At 42.7% G+C, this 15,772-nt stretch overlaps 1 protein-coding gene across 1 annotated transcript; it reads right to left on the minus strand.

Moving 5' to 3' along the window:
- Positions 1-8,036: 8,036 nt before the first annotated feature.
- Positions 8,037-8,383, minus strand: LOC133231007 (small ribosomal subunit protein uS14-like). The gene has a single exon (XM_061389163.1). It carries the CDS (start codon positions 8,336-8,338, stop codon positions 8,168-8,170), a length of 171 nt encoding a protein of 56 aa, XP_061245147.1. The 5' UTR covers positions 8,339-8,383; the 3' UTR covers positions 8,037-8,167.
- Positions 8,384-15,772: the final 7,389 nt, after the last annotated feature.

Below are 15,772 nucleotides of genomic sequence, written 5' to 3' on the forward strand. Positions count from 1 at the left end.
ACATTTCTTTTTGTGTAACTGTCTCCATTTCTTTATGTCCATATAAACATCCTCTCTGTCTTTCATATACCCCTGTATATTCCCTGTCTTTCATTAAATTTAAGTTTCTGAGGTGAAATGTTTGATATATTCCTAGTTTTGCTTTTGGGAATACATCTTCTAACGCTGGATTCTTCAGCATCAAATCTTGGGTGTCTTGTAGAGACATAGCAGAAAGATACCAAATAATAAGTAACTTTCCCTGCTATTTCCAGTGAATATCTTTAAAGATTTAGAGAAAATTGATGACCACAGCTAGTTTAAAAATAAAATAGAGACGGAAGGATCTAGATGCAGGGGATTAGGCAGATGTGGAGATCCTCTCTCTCTCCACAAATGAATGAGAAATGGAACAATTCTCTCGGAGCCCAGCTGAACACTAGTAGAGGCCCTTGGAAATCTGAAAGGACAAGAAAGATTCCTGCTGAGCTAGGTAGGGCAAGAGAAAGAAAAAGGAAAAGGAAGAGCAGAGGAAGTGGGTTGGGGCCTGCAACCCTGCAGGGAGATGAAACTGAGGAGAGGTCTCCATATCTGCGGGAGCCCCTCACTAGGTGAGCTCAGTTTGGACAGAAGGAGAGCCTCATTCTCTGTGGGAAGAGAAAAGCACAACCAGCCTGTGGCAGCAGGACAGATTGAGACCTTTACACAGGCTGCTGAGCGCTGCCCTGCCCATAGAGCCTTAGAGGCATGTCCACCAATGAATACAAGGGCTGGGTGCTGAAACATGGGGTTTGGAAAGCAGACTGAGGCAGAGGACTGCGGTTGGCTATAAGGAAACATCCTGAAGGAATGGGAGTGAGGGAGGAGCTCTCCAAATGGCAATGCTTGAGGAGGAAGCCTGAACCACTATAGAGCAGAGTGTCATTGGTGAGTGATGCCCAAAGAAGAAGCCCATTTCATCTCTTGTCCCTTGTACCAGCCCCTGCTCAGCAGGGACTACGAAGAACTCCACCCACATAGGTCTTTTGAGCCCCCAGCCACGGCCTCCCCCCATGCACCTCCTCCACAATCAGCAGACTCCTGTGCTCTGGTGCAGCGTCAGGAGAAGACACCTGTGAGTTGACTGCATGCACAGATGGAGCTGAAAGGACAGCTGAACCGCAGGGTTAAAGAAAAGCTGAAACCTCTCCTTGTAGCAACACAAGACATGGTCTTACACCCACAACCAGCTTTGTAACCTCAGCCCCTACAGAGCATCTGAATCAACAAACAGGGCTCTCCCAGTCATGGCATGTATAGCTTTAGCAGCTATAGACTCTGTGGGCTCCTACAAATGGCAACTGGGCCAGACAGAGCATGAGCTGAATCGTAGCACCACAGTGGGTCCAGCTCCACGCTCAATGCAATCCCAGGACTTCACTTCACTGAATCTATGCTGGTGACCTTGTGAAAACAACATCTGAGAGACACCAGGGCCATATGCCATCATGCCCATGGTTAAGGTGGGGAAAAGGCTGTATATTGTCACCCTGCTTATTTAACTTATATGCACAGTACATCATGAGACATAACGGGTTGGATGAAGCACAAATTGGAATCAAGATTTCAGGGAGAAGTATCCATAATCTCAGATATACATATGACACCACCCTTATAGCAGAAAGCACACCACCCTTATAGTAGAAAGTGAAGAGAAACTGAGGAGTCTCTTGATGAAACTGAAAGAAGAGGGAGAAAAAGCTGGCTTCAAACTCAACCTTCAAAAAATGAAGATCATGGCACCGGTCAGATCATTTCATGACAAACAGTGGTAGAAACAGTGGAAACAGTGAGAGGCTTTGATTTTTTGGGTCCAAAATCACTGCAGATGGTTATTACAGCCATGAAAGTAAAAGATGCTTCCTCCTTGGAAGAAAAGGTATGACCAAACTAGGCAGCATATTAAAAAGCAGAAACATTATTTGGCTGATAAAGGTCCATCTAGTCAAAGCTAAGGTTTTTCCAGTAGTCATGTATGGATGTGAGAGTTGGACCATGAAGAAAGCTGAGTGCTGAAGAATTGATGCCTTTGAACTGTGGTGTTGGAGAAGACTCTTGAGAGTCCCTTGGACTGCAAGGAGATCACACCACTCCATCCTAAAGGAAATCAGTCCTGAATATTCACTGGAAGGACTGATGCTAAAGTGGAAGCTCCGATTCTTTGTCCACCTGATGCGAAGAACTGATGTAATGAGAAAGACCCTGATGCTGGGAAAGATTGAAGATGGGAGGAGAAGGGAATGACAGAGGATGAGATGGTTGGATGGCATCACTGACTTGATGGACATGAGTTTGAACAGGCTCTGGGAGTTGGTGATGGACAGGGAAGCCTGGCTTGCTGCAGACCACGGATCGCAGACTCAGAATCAACTGAGCGACAGAACTGAACTGACTGATATTTATAATTAATTCTCTTTGCTGTATAGGAGTACAAAATTGGAAAACAGCTATATTCCAATTAGAACTTTTTAAAAAGATTTATTTATATAATCTAAAAATTGTTATAGTTTGAATCAACGTTTAATAATATAGTGGAAAATGTGCTAAGACTTTATGTCAATTTATTTTAAAATTCTCTGAGGTAACAATAAAATAAAGTATTTTAGCATGTTAGAATTGGGGCAAATACACTAAAGATATTTAATATGAGATCTTATAAGGAAAAGAGAAAGCTTGAACTCAAGCTGAGATGTCCATTCTTTCATTTTCACCAGGTTTTACTTTCTGTAGTGAAAAATAACTTGAATTTGAAATTTGTTTAAAAGGTCCTATGGGTTGCTCCCAGTGGATAGGAAACTATAAACCAGAGAACAAAAATCTGTCCCCAGTATTCCTAGAAGTCTGGCAGTTTGTCTACCACTCCACTCACAAATTTCTGTCTAGAGGTAGAGGGAAGCTTTAAAAGGACTGTCATACAGTTACTTAGAAATGGGCAGAGTTTTCCTAGGGTCCCCAAGAAATCCAAGAGCAATGAAAAAAATGCAGTTTGTAACAAGGCAAGAGGAGACTTTTAGTTCACACTGTGATGGAGAAAATTAATCACTGGAGATAAATTCATGAATGATTTAAGAGACAGAATAGGGCAGGTGATACATTTCTGTGACAGTAGCAGACACAAATCCAGGTTTTCGAAAACTATTTCCATTGAAGCAAATCTTCCAACACCATGTGATGAAGGATGAATTCCTCGCTGCTCCTTAGACCTCTCTGAATCATCATCTCCATCCATTCATACCTACCTGAGTTCAGTTCAGTTCAGTCACTCAGTCGTGTCCGACTCTTTGCGACCCCATGAATTGCAGCACTCCAGGCCTCCCTGTCCATCACCAACTTCTGGAGTTCACTCAAACTCATGTCCATTGAGTTGGTGATGTCATCCACCCATCTCATCCTCTGTTGTCCTCTTCTCCTCCTGGCCCCAATCCCTCCCAGCATCAGGGTCTTTTCCAATGGGTCAACTTTTCCCATGAGGTGGCCAAAGTACTGGAGTTTCAGTACTTTAGCATCAGTCCTTCCAATGAACACCCATGACTGATCTCCTTTAGGATGGACTGGTTGGACCTCCTTGCAGTCAGTACTTTAGCATCAGACTTTAGCATCAGTCCTTCCAATGAACACCCATGACTGATCTCCTTTAGGATGGACTGGTTGGACCTCCTTGCAGTCCGAGGGACTCTCAAGAGTCTTCTCCAACACCACAGTTCAAAAGCATCAATTCTTCAGTGCTCAGCTGTCTTCACAGTCCAACTCTTATTTGAGTTACTAATGTTGAAAATTCTGCTCTATGAATGACAATTTTGAACTGCAATGAAATAGAATAGTAAGGTAAGAATTCATACTTAAGTTGGAACTTTAATTGTTTTACATATTTTAACAGGTCTAATAGGATAGTAACCTTTCATATGGTCTGGGCTTGTGTTGGAAATGAGAGAGAAATAAAGTTTTTTAGAATGGGGGATGCTGTTAGAACAGCAGGCCAGCTCAAGGGAGAACAGATGTTGAACAGGGGTCCTTAGTCCACTTTCTAGCCAAGGTATGAGGAGTGGGATAGGGGTCTTGCAGATCATTTGCTGAATGGATGAGGCACATATAATAGGTGGAGGAAGAGTAAGAAAGATACTTTCTCATTGTGGGGTAGGAGGGGAGAGAGTTTATACTGCTTAGGAGGACCTGAAATCCATCAGTAGTTACAACATGGGGGAAGGAAAGATGTTAAGAGTCTTGTTTTTCTGTTCTTGCACTCCAAGACCCTCCTTGGTTTTATCTGCTCTATAGTCCCTGGGTCACCACATACCTCCTTCTCTTTATTTTTAGGGCCAATTCTTTGGTCCTTGTTGATGCCCTGGTCATGTCTAACTACACATTTCGCTTCTCACACAGTTGGTAATCCAGTTTCAAGGAAAAGGGGGTGATGACCACTCTGGCTTCTTCAGGCTGAGCAGGGGCACATGGGGCTCTGGGTTCCCTTTGCCTACTCTGACAGGGAGCATTTATGGAGAGAGATGAGAGTCCATGGAATGATAAGGTGACTTGTTTCAGCATTGTCTAGGTGTTGGTCAGGGAATATTCTTGCAGTACCACTTGGAAACTTGTGGTATTTTAGAAGAAACAAACTGTACAAGAAAGTTAAAGGTACATGGCCCAAAGATGAAGAGAAGTAGAAAAGCTTTTCAGGGGCTAGCTGCCCGGCAGCTAGCCAGGAGAACCAGGACCAGACATTCGTTTGTGACATTAGTGTTTCTCTAGGTACGAGAAGAAGCCAGAATTGGGGCTCATAAAATCTTTACCTGAAAACATCTCACTCTCAGAAGGCCAGTTCTGGGTTTTTCCCAGGTCACAGAGTGCCTTATTTCTGATCTCTACTCTGAACTCCTTTCGGGGGCTGTTGAAGGTCAGCAGCTTGCAGTGGTCATGATGTCATCTTTGTAGACACAGCTGGCAGAGTCCAGTTAGCAGGGTCCTTTCAGAGCCACAAATTTGACCATGCTTTGGGGGCATTTCTTGTCCATTGTGTCCTGCGGCACTGGGAAGGCTCATTCCCAGGTCTAGGGAAGGTTGAGGAGCAAAATCTCTGGACCATACCTGTCTTACTAGCCTCTTGGTCCAGGAAAATATTCCCTTTTCTTGCTTCTTCCTGTATCTAGAGTTACATTATTACAATCACTGATAGCATTTGGAACTGCATATCAGCATTTTATCACAGGCTCAGTCACACATTGAGTAACATAAGAATCAATCTTCTGAAAGAAGCAGCATAGAAAATAATATAGCTATAGCTAGCAGTTATTATTAAGTTATTAGAAGGTCATAAGTAAGAATGATAAGTCAAGAACTTTCATTAGGTAGAGCAGTATACCCCAGGTCATCTGACTTCATTTGTTAAATGGCTAAAGCCTGGTGTTACACTCCTGTTTGTACATCATGGAGCATCTCATCTTTATCTGAAGATTGCTTCCTGAGATTAGCTTTAGAAACAGTGTCCTTTTAAATAACTTATTGAATGTTTTAGAAATATAACATAACAAGGAACTATCTCAGAAGTGAGTCTTGGTAAACACTAGACCTTAATTAACAAAACCAGAAACTTAGTTCAACAATGAAAAAACGTTAATATTCAATGAGACATATTTTTTTCATTATGAGGGCATTAACCCTGTAGCCAGGGAAGGCTGTAACCCATCAAATAGAAATGAAGTTTGTCAGGGAGCCGGGAAAAACCAGGCAGCCATCTTGGATTTCCCATAGCACTGACTCTTTGATTTACAGCTATTGTTTACCCATTTTTAAATCCGCAATTTAGGACAAGTCAATGGCACCCCACTCCAGTACTCCTGCCTGGAAAATCACATGGATGGAGGAGCCTGGTAGGCTGCAGTCCATGGGGTCCCAAAGAGTCAGATACGACGGAGCGACTTCACTTTCACTTTTCACTTTCATGCATTGGAGAAGGAAATGGCACCCACTCCAGTGTTCTTCCCTGGAGAATCCCAGGGATGGGGGAGCGTGGTGGGCTGCCATCTATGGGGTCACACAGAGTCAGACACAACTGAAGCGACTTAGCAGCAGCAGCAGCAGCAGCATGGCCATGTTTTAATGACATCAGGACAGCAAAATCTAACCGTGAGGGGTTATTTTTGTAGAAGAAGAATGAGCTTTGTCTACATGTACCATAGTCTTAAGTAATGCTTATTTACTTTACCAAAGTAAAAAAAAAGATTTTTTAAATGAACATAAATAACTTAAAGGCAAAGAAATTCATAATGTCTTCTTGAAAGCTGCATTATACTAAAAATGTGTTCTATTAACATAGAGATTAGACTAAATTTCAGTCCGGTGCCAGCCGACCAGATAAGAAACAGACAAAATTGTTTATCAGGTAACCTTAGAAAAATCTTTTCCATAAATCTTGAAATAGCAGTATTCTTGCAAAGGCATCAGAGTGAAACCCTACAGTTCAGTTCAGTTCAGTTCAGTCGCTCAGTCAAGTCCGACTCTTTGCGACCCCATGAATAGCAGCACGCCAGGCCTCCCTGTCCATCACCAACTCCAGGAGTCCACTCAGACTCATGTCCATCGAGTCAGTGATGCCATCCAGCCACCTCATCCTCTGGCGTCCCCTTCTCCTCCTGCCCCCAATCCCTCCCAGCATCAGAGTCCTTTCCAACGAGTCAACACTTCACATGACGTGGCCAAAGTACTGGAGTTTCAGCTTTAGCATCATTCCTTCCAAAGAAATCCCAGGGCTGATCTCCTTCAGAATGGACTGGTTGGATCTCCTTGCAGTCCAAGAGTCTCTCAAGAGTCTTCTCCAACACCACAGTTCAAAAGCATCAATTCTTCTGCGGTCGGCCTTCTTCACAGTCCAACTCTCACATTCATACATGACCACAGGAAAAACCATAGCCTTGACTAGACAGACCTTTGATGGCAAAGTAATGTCTCTGCTTTTCAATATGCTATCTAGGTTGGTCATAACTTTCCTTCCAAGCAGTAAGCATCTTTTAATTTCATGGCTACAGTCACCATCTGCAGTGATTTTGGAGCCCCCAAAAATAAAGTCTGACACTGTTTCCACTGTTTCCCCATCTATTTCCCATGAAGTGATGGGACCGGATGCCATGATCTTAGTTTTCTGAATGTTGAGCTTTAAGCCAACTTTTTCACTCTCCATTTTCACTTTCATCGAGAGGCTTTTGAGTTCCTCTTCACTTTCTGCCATAAGGGTGATGTCATCTGCATATCTGAGGTTATTGATATTTCTCCCGGCAATCTTGATTCCAGCTTGTGTTTCTTCCAGTCCAGCGTTTCTCATGATGTACTCTGCATATAAGTTAAATAAACAGAGTGACAATATACAGCCTTGACATACTCGTTTTCCTATTTGGAACCAGTCTGTTGTTCCATGTCCAGTTCTAACTGTTGCTTCTTGACCTGCAATCAAATTTCTCAAGAGCAGGTCAGGTGGTCTGGTATTCCCATCTCTTTCAGAATTTTCCACAGTTTATTGTGATCCACACAGTCAAAGGTTTTGGCATAGTCAATAAAGCAGAAATAGATGTTTTTCTGAAACTCTCTTGCTTTTTCCATGTTTAATTCTGATTAAACTGCAATTGACAATGTAGCCTGGTCATTGCTGTGACTTGTAACACTTTCACAGGATAAGGAGAATCATAGTTGACCACATTTTATTAGGGCGTATCAGATCTATATGAACTCACATAATTTTAAGATATCTATATTAGTAACATCCACCATACAGCACAATCTGAGAAGATTTATCACCCCTTCAACAGGACTTCCCATGTAATTTAACATGTCCAATGAACCCAGGTAGTTTAATAGCTCCCTGGGATGTCTCAGGGGCCCTCTGAAGCATTCCAAAGTCAGCTAGACGTCAAGTTATTTAGGAAGTTTTATCAACAAATATCAAAAGGGATTATAACACTCAGTCAGATAAATCATATTGATCACTGGGAAACAATATATTCACTTAACCAAAGTAAGAAAGAAGATTTCTTTTTCTTTTTTCTTTCTTTCTTTCTTTTTTTTTTTTTTTTGAAGTTTTGAAAACTTTTGTTTTATATACAAAGAGCTAGTATTATTTCCGCCTAAGGTTGATGTGCTGGATGAGCCATCTAAGCAAGTTCGGTTAGTCCAACTTAATGAAGCCAATGTCCTTCGCATACTGGCGGAAACACTGGCGGCACATATTGAGGCCGCATTTCCGGATCAGACCGTGCAGGTTTGAGCAGACCCGGCTACAGCGAGAACCCTGGCGGAATTTTCTCGGATGGCTCCAGTACAGCTGCTGGTGACCCATGTTGCTTTCTCGGCTGCAACGAGGTAAAAGGCCAAAGAAGATTTCAAAGGTAAGCATAGAACAGATCACTTTAGAGGTAAAGAAACTTAAAGTCCATCATGAAAGGCAGTTCAACATATCAAGAAAATTTGTATTTATGCACAAAACTCTTCCCTTGGGGTCCACTGGCCATAAAACCTTCTTATCACTTTCTGTACCCATTACTTTTTTCTCCCATCCTGAAACAGCCACCTATAAGTGAGATTTACTTCCTTTTTCCTTCATAAAGTGTAATTTCATTCCTCATACCTTCTTTACTGAAAATATACTTGCTACTTTCCTTAAGCAATCAAGAACTTAAGCGTTCTATAAATTGGTGAACATAAATACCAGTGATAATTTCTGAAAATAATTCTGGAGAACATCTCAGGATGTCATCAAATATTATTCATGAATAGTCAAAAATCTCTAGTTTCTCTGTAAGAGGAAGTTAGTCCTCAGTAAGGAATGTTTCAGAATCTTATTTAATTTTGAAATCATCTAGCTGTTTAATAAATTTCCATCACTTAGTTTAACACAGCTCTAGGAATTCAGGTTACCACAATCTAAAGACTGTTTTAGACAGGCATTTCTAAAGTATAATTATTCTTAATAGAGTGTATCTAAAAGCTCATATCTCTTTTGCATTTTCTTTGAAGTTCCCCCCCCCCCCCCCCACTAGACGTACTTTGCTGGCTGACACACTTGCAACAGATAAAACAATATAACAATATTTAACTTATAATAAACCTAGGCACAATGAAAATACTATTCTTAATGACTCTTAGACATATCTATATTAGATTAGCAAACAAACATTAATACTAGATATTGAATATTGAATAATTCCCAGTTAACATGAATCTGAAATTCATTTAGGTTAATTTCTCTTGTAGTTAGAACTGTCTGATTTGTAAGTGCTTACTTTTCATGAGGAGCTACCCCACGTTCGAGGTCAGGGGCAGTGGCCAAGAAGAGCTTTCACACATCCGAGGTCAGGGATGGCGGCCTAGAGGAGCAACCTCACATCCAAGGAGTGGCGGCAAGTGGAGCTTCTCCAAGTTCAAGGTCAGTAGGGGTGGCGGTGAGGAGATACCCCTCGTCCAAGGTAAGGAGCAGTGGCTGCGCTCTGCTGGAGCGGCAATGAAGAGATAACCCACGTCCAAGGTAAAAGAAACCCAAGTAAGACGGTAGGTGTTGCGAGAGGGCATCAGAGGGCAGACACACTGAAACCATAATCACAGAAAACTAGTCAATCTGATCACACGGACCACAGCCTTGTCTAATTCAGTGAAACTAAGCCATGCTAGGTGGGGCCACCCAAGACAGACGGGTCATGGTGGAGAGGTCTAACAGAAAGTGGTCCACTGGAGAAGGGAATGGCAAACCACGTCAGTATTCTGGCCTTGAGAACCCCATGAACAGTATGAAAAGGCAAAATGACAGGATAATGAAAGAGGAACTCCCCAGGTCAGTAGGTGCCCAATATGCTACAGGAGATCAGTGGAGAAATAACTCCAGAAAGAATGAAGGGATGGAGCCAAAGCAAAAACAATATCCAGTTGTGGATGTGACTGGTGATAGAAGCAAGGTCCGATGTTGTAAAGAGCAATATTGCATAGGAACCTGGAATGTCGGGTCCATGAATCAAGGCAAATTGGAAGTGGTCAAACAAGAGATGGCAAGAGTGAATGTCGACATTCTAGGAATCAGCGAACTGAAATGGACTGGAATGGGTGAATTTAACTCAGATGACCATTATATCTACTACTGCGGGCACGAATCCCTCAGAAGAAATGGAGTGGCCATCATGGTCAACAAGAGTCCAAAATGCAGTACTTGGATGTAATCTCAAAAATGACAGAATGATCTCTGTTTGTTTCCGAGGCAAATCATTCAATTTCACAGTAATCCAAGCCTATGTCCCAACCAGTAACACTGAAGAAGCTGAAGTTGAACTGTTCTATGAAGACCTACAAGACCTTTTAGAACTAACACCCAAAAAAACATGTCCTTTTCATTATAGGGGACTGGAATACAAAAGTATGAAGTCAAGAAACACCTGGAGTAACAGGCAAATTTGGCCTTGGAATACGGAATGAAGCAGGGCAAAGGGTAATAGAGTTTTTCCAAGAGAACACACTGGTCATAGCAAATACCCTTTTCCAGCAACACAAGAGAAGACTCTACACATGGACATCACCAGATGGTCAACACCGAAATCAGATTGATTATATTTTTTACAGCCAAAGATGGAGAAGCTCTATAGAGTCAGCAAAAACAAGACTGGGAGCTGACTGTGGCTCAGATCAAGAACTCCTTACTGCCAAATTCAGACTTAAATTGAAGAAAGCAGGGAAAACCACTAGACCATTCTGGTATGACCTAAATCAAATCCATTATGATTATACAGTGGAAGTGAGAAAGATTTAAGGGCCTAGATCTGATAGATAGAGTGCCTGAGGAATTATGAATGGAGGTTCGTGACATTGTACAGAAGACAGGGATCAAGACCATTCCCATGGAAAAGAAATACAAAAAAGCAAAATGGCTGTCTGGGGAGGCCTTACAAATAGCTGTGAAAAGAAGAGAAGTGAAAAGCAAAGGAGAAAAGGAAAGATATAAGCAACTGAATGCAGAGTTCCAAAGAAGAGCAAGAAGAGATAAGAAAGCCTTCCTCAGCGATCAATGCAAAGAAATAGAGGAAAACAACAGAATGGGAAAGACTAGAGATCTCTTCAAGATAATTAGAGATACCAGGGGAACATTTCATGCAAAGATGGGCTCGATAAAGGACGGAATGGTATGGACCTTACAGAAGCAGAAGATATTAAGAAGAGGTGGCAAGAATACACAGAAGAACCGTACAAAAAAAGATCTTCACGACCCAGATAATCACGATGATGTGATCACTGACCTAGAGCCAGACATCCTGGAATGTGAAGTCAAGTGGGCCTTAGAAAGCATCACTACAAACAAAGCTAGTGGAGGTGATGGAATTCCAGTTGAGCTCTTTCAAATCCTGAAAGATGATGCTGTGAAAGTGCTGCACTCAATATGCCAGCAAATTTGGAAAACTCAGCAGTGGCCACAGGACTGGAAAAGGTCAGTTTTCATTCCAATCCTAAAGAAAGGCAATGCCAAAGAATGCTGAAGCCAGGCTTCAGCAATACATGAACCGTGAACTTCTTGATGTTGAAGCTGGTTTTAGAAAAGGCAGAGGAAGCAGAAATCAAATTTCCAACATCTGCTGGATCATGGAAAACGCAAGAGAGTTCAAGAAAAACATCTATTTCTGCTTTATCGACTATGCCAAAACCTTTGACTGTGTGGATCACAATAAACTGTGGAAAATTCTGAAAGAGATGGGAATAACAGAACACCTGATCTGCCTCTTGAGAAATCTGTATGCAGGTCAAGAAGCAACAGTTATAACTGGACATGGAACAACAGACTGGCTCCAAATAGGAAAAGGAGTACATTAAGGCTGTATATTGTCACCCTGTTTATTTAACTTATATGCAGAGTACATCATGAGAAACGCTGGACTGGAAGAAACACAAGCTGGAATCAAGATTGCCGGGAGAAATATCAATAACCTCAGATATGCAGATGACATCACCCTTATGGCAGAAAGTGAAGAGGAACTCAAAAGCCTCTCGATGAAAGTGAAAGTGGAGAGTGAAAAAGTTGGCTTAAAGCTCAACATTCAGAAAACGAAGATCATGGCATCTGATCCCATCACTTCATGGGAAATAGATGGGGAAACAGTGGAAACAGTGTCAGACTTTATTTTTGGGGGCTCCAAAATCACTACAGATGGTGACTGCAGCCATGAAATGAAAAGACGCTTACTCCTTGGAAGGAAAGTTATTACCAACCTAGATAGCACATTGAAAAGCAGAGACATTACTTTGCCAACAAAGGTCCGTCTAGTCAAGGTTATGGTTTTTCCAGTGGTCATGTGTGGATGTGAGATTTGGACTGTGAAGAAGGCTGAGCGCTGAAGAATTGATGCTTTTGAACTGTGGTGTTGGAGAAGACTCTTGAGAGACTCTTGGACTGCAAGGAGATCCAACCAGTCCATTCTCAAGGAGATCAGCCCTGGGATTTCTTTGGAAAGACTGATGCTAAAGCTGAAACTCCAGTACTTTGGCCACCTCATGCGAAGAGTTGACTCATTGGAAAAGACTCCAATGCTGGGAGGGATTGGGGGCAGGAGGAGAAGGGGACGACAGAGGATGAGATGGCTGGATGGCATCACTGACTCGATGGATGTGAGTCTGAGTGGACTCTGGGAGATGGTGATGGACAGGGAGGCCTGGCGTGCTGCTATTCATGGGGTCGCAAAGAGTCGGACACGACTGAGCGACTGAACTGAACTGAAACTTTACTTCAGTTTATGTAGTTCAGATTTTAACTAATAAAACACAGACAGATTCACAGAGACAACACTACGAAAAGGTTATAGAAGCTTCTGTAACTGTAACGAATACTGAAGACAAAAACTTTTAGTCACTCAGTCATGTCCAATTTTTGTGACCCCCATGGACTCTAACTTGCCAGGTTCCTCTATCCTTGAAATTCCCAAGCAGGAATACCAGGGCGGGTAGTCATTCTCTTCCACAGAAGTTCTTCCAAAAAATGAATAAGGAAAAGAAAAAGAAGAAGAAGAAGAAATTGATCAGGTCATGTTAATATTTTCACACATACAGTCCAGTTCAGTTCAGTCACTCAGTCAGGTCTGATTCTTCATGACCCCATGGACCACAGCATGCCAGACCTCCGTGTCCATCACCAACTTCCAGAGACTATGCAAACTAATCTCCACTGAGTACAGGCATACACTCAAATGGGGCTATATGCTCATTAAGAGTAAGTTTCATGTCACTAAACTCAGGAAACTTTGAATGGATTAAAAATGTATATAATGTTTAAGGATGATATTCTTTATTTGCACTGACTATATTTTAAATTTTAATACAGTTGAGCATGGATTAGAACTAATAAGATTCTTGGAAACATTTTGGAAAATACAAAGCTGTGATGAGACTCTGTGATGTGAGCATGGACTGTACAGGAAAAGATCAGACCTGGGCTTGGAATGAAAACCCCCACTCCCAAAACCCAGGATCTTGGCTGAACACACGTGAGTGTTCATTTTACAAAGCAAAAGAAAGAAAGAAGACATGAAACTACTCCGTTAATTGTGATAGTTTAGAGACATCCCTCACTTTTTCTTTCCAAGACACTTGTTTGAGTCAAATGGAAAAAAAAAATTCATAGCATGGGAATCTCACAGAAACACTTAAACCAGTCAACATGAGTCATGGGGTAAGAAGTACATGGAAGAATGCATAATCACTGCATTTTGGCACTATTATGGAAACTATAATCTGAATCTATCATTAAAAATGTTAGTTTGGGGACTTCGTGACGATCCGGTGACTAAGACCCTGAGCTCCCAATGCAGGGAGCTCTGGTTCTTTCCCTGATCAGCAAACTAGATCCCACATGCTGTAGCTAAGAATTTACATGTCACAACTAAAGAACCTGAAAACAACAAGGATGACTGAAGATCCTACTTGCCACAACGAAGACCCAGTGCAGACAAATAAATAAATAATTTTTAAAAGTGTTATATGTGAATTTCACTTCATATATGCCTTTCCTGATCTGTGGCCTAATTTTGGAAGGACTGATGCTAAAGATGAAACTCCAATACTTTGGCCACCACATGTGAAGAGCTGACTCACTGGAACAGACTCTGATGCTGGGAGGGATTGAGGGCAAGTGGAGAAGGGGACGCCAGAGGATGAGATGGCTGGATGGCATCACTGACTCGATGGACGTGAGTCTGAGTGAACTCCGGGAGTTGGTGATGGACAGGGAGGCCTGGGGTGCTGCGTTTCATGGGGTCGCAAAGAGTCGGAAATGACTGAGCGACTGAACAGGATCGACCCAATTACTGGGCTAGCTGACACACATTATGAGGGTTTTGAAACATGGCGGGTGAAGACCCCATTTAGGAGCCCTGCGCTGCAGCCTCACACTCCGCACTCCTGAGACCTCTCTGGAGCTGAGGATTAGGGCGGGAACTTCGAGAAAGAAAGGTTGCTGGGCTGCTTGCCTGGGGAGGGGCTCTTTCTCGGATGGGTGTGGCCCTCCACCGCCTCTGCCTGAGCCCTTGGGGGAGGGGTGGTGGGGAATGCGTGCTTGGCGGGAATCACCTGGGGGCCTTGGGTTCCTGCAAAGCTTTGTTCTCAGAACTCTTCCCAAAGATGCCTTGCCTTTAGCGTGCTAAGTCTGACTCTTTGGCACCCCATGAACTGTAGCCCGCCTGGCTCTTTTGCCAATGGGGACTCTCCAGGAAAGAATACAGGAATGGGTTCCATGCCCTCCTCCGGAGGATCTTCCTGACCCAGGAATGGAACTCACCTCTCTGGTCTATCCTGCATTGCCAAGCGGTTCTTGACCGCTAGTGCCACTTTGGAAGGCACAGGATACCCTGAGTACTTAGGGTTTTTTCACTACCCTCTGCAGCCTGAGCAAACATGTTTTCACAAAATGATTTGCACTGTGACCACCTGTCTGCAGGCAAGGGACCTCCAACTTCAGAGACCAGGAGGCTGAAAGTGTTTCCATTGTTGCAGAAACGAAGCACCGCACTGGGAGAGTTGGAGAACTCGGGTTTATTATGCCGGCGGGCCCCAAGAACTTAACACTCCAAGCTCTGAGCCCCAAACAAAGGGGTTACAGAGTTTTTATACTTGGGCAGGCATGATTAAGAGAGTTTGCAGATTTGCAGGGGCTAGGGCAATTGGAAAGAACAGGACAAGGGTGAGTGAGATAAATTTCAGTTCCTAGTATTTTGAAGTCCCCACTTTTTGAGACCTATGTGATTAAGACTTTGCAAAGAGCAAGCCGAGTTACAGAGGAAAAAGGAGCAGGAAGTTATGCAAAAATTTGACATTTTCCTCTTCATTGTCCCGCTTGATGTTTCTATCACTCATTGTAGAAAGCATCATCTTATGTTCGATAGGATATCCAGAGATCCAGATCAGTTAGGAGACTATACTGAGCTATTAACATCTGTAACTTTCTCGATCAATTCGAGAGGTTATGAACTGGGTAATATCTCTGAGAACACAAGGGGCAAACAAAAGCACCTCTAAGAACATGAAGAGAGGACCGGTTAAAGGGAGAAGCCACGATGCCCAGCTCCAGATATTGTTCCAATTACTTCAGGAATTTTCTAGTTCCTCTCTGCTTTTCATGATTCATTCCCTTAGTTGTTAGGCCATGTCTCTTACTATTTCTAACTGGTTTTTATAAAAGCAGCATTCTTCATTCAAGAAGAGGCAGAGGCCTGCCTTTTCAGCTGTCAATAGGTCTAGCCCTCTCCTATTCTGTAAA

The sequence above is a fragment of the Bos javanicus genome, chromosome 18 (assembly GCF_032452875.1).
Source record: "Bos javanicus breed banteng chromosome 18, ARS-OSU_banteng_1.0, whole genome shotgun sequence".
Classification (NCBI taxonomy): Eukaryota; Metazoa; Chordata; class Mammalia; order Artiodactyla; family Bovidae; genus Bos; species Bos javanicus.

Excerpts from the sequence above, each read along its gene's own strand:
- LOC133231007 (XM_061389163.1), bottom strand. The coding sequence starts at position 8,338 with ATGGGTCACCAGCAGCTGTACTGGAGCCATCCGAGAAAATTCCGCCAG.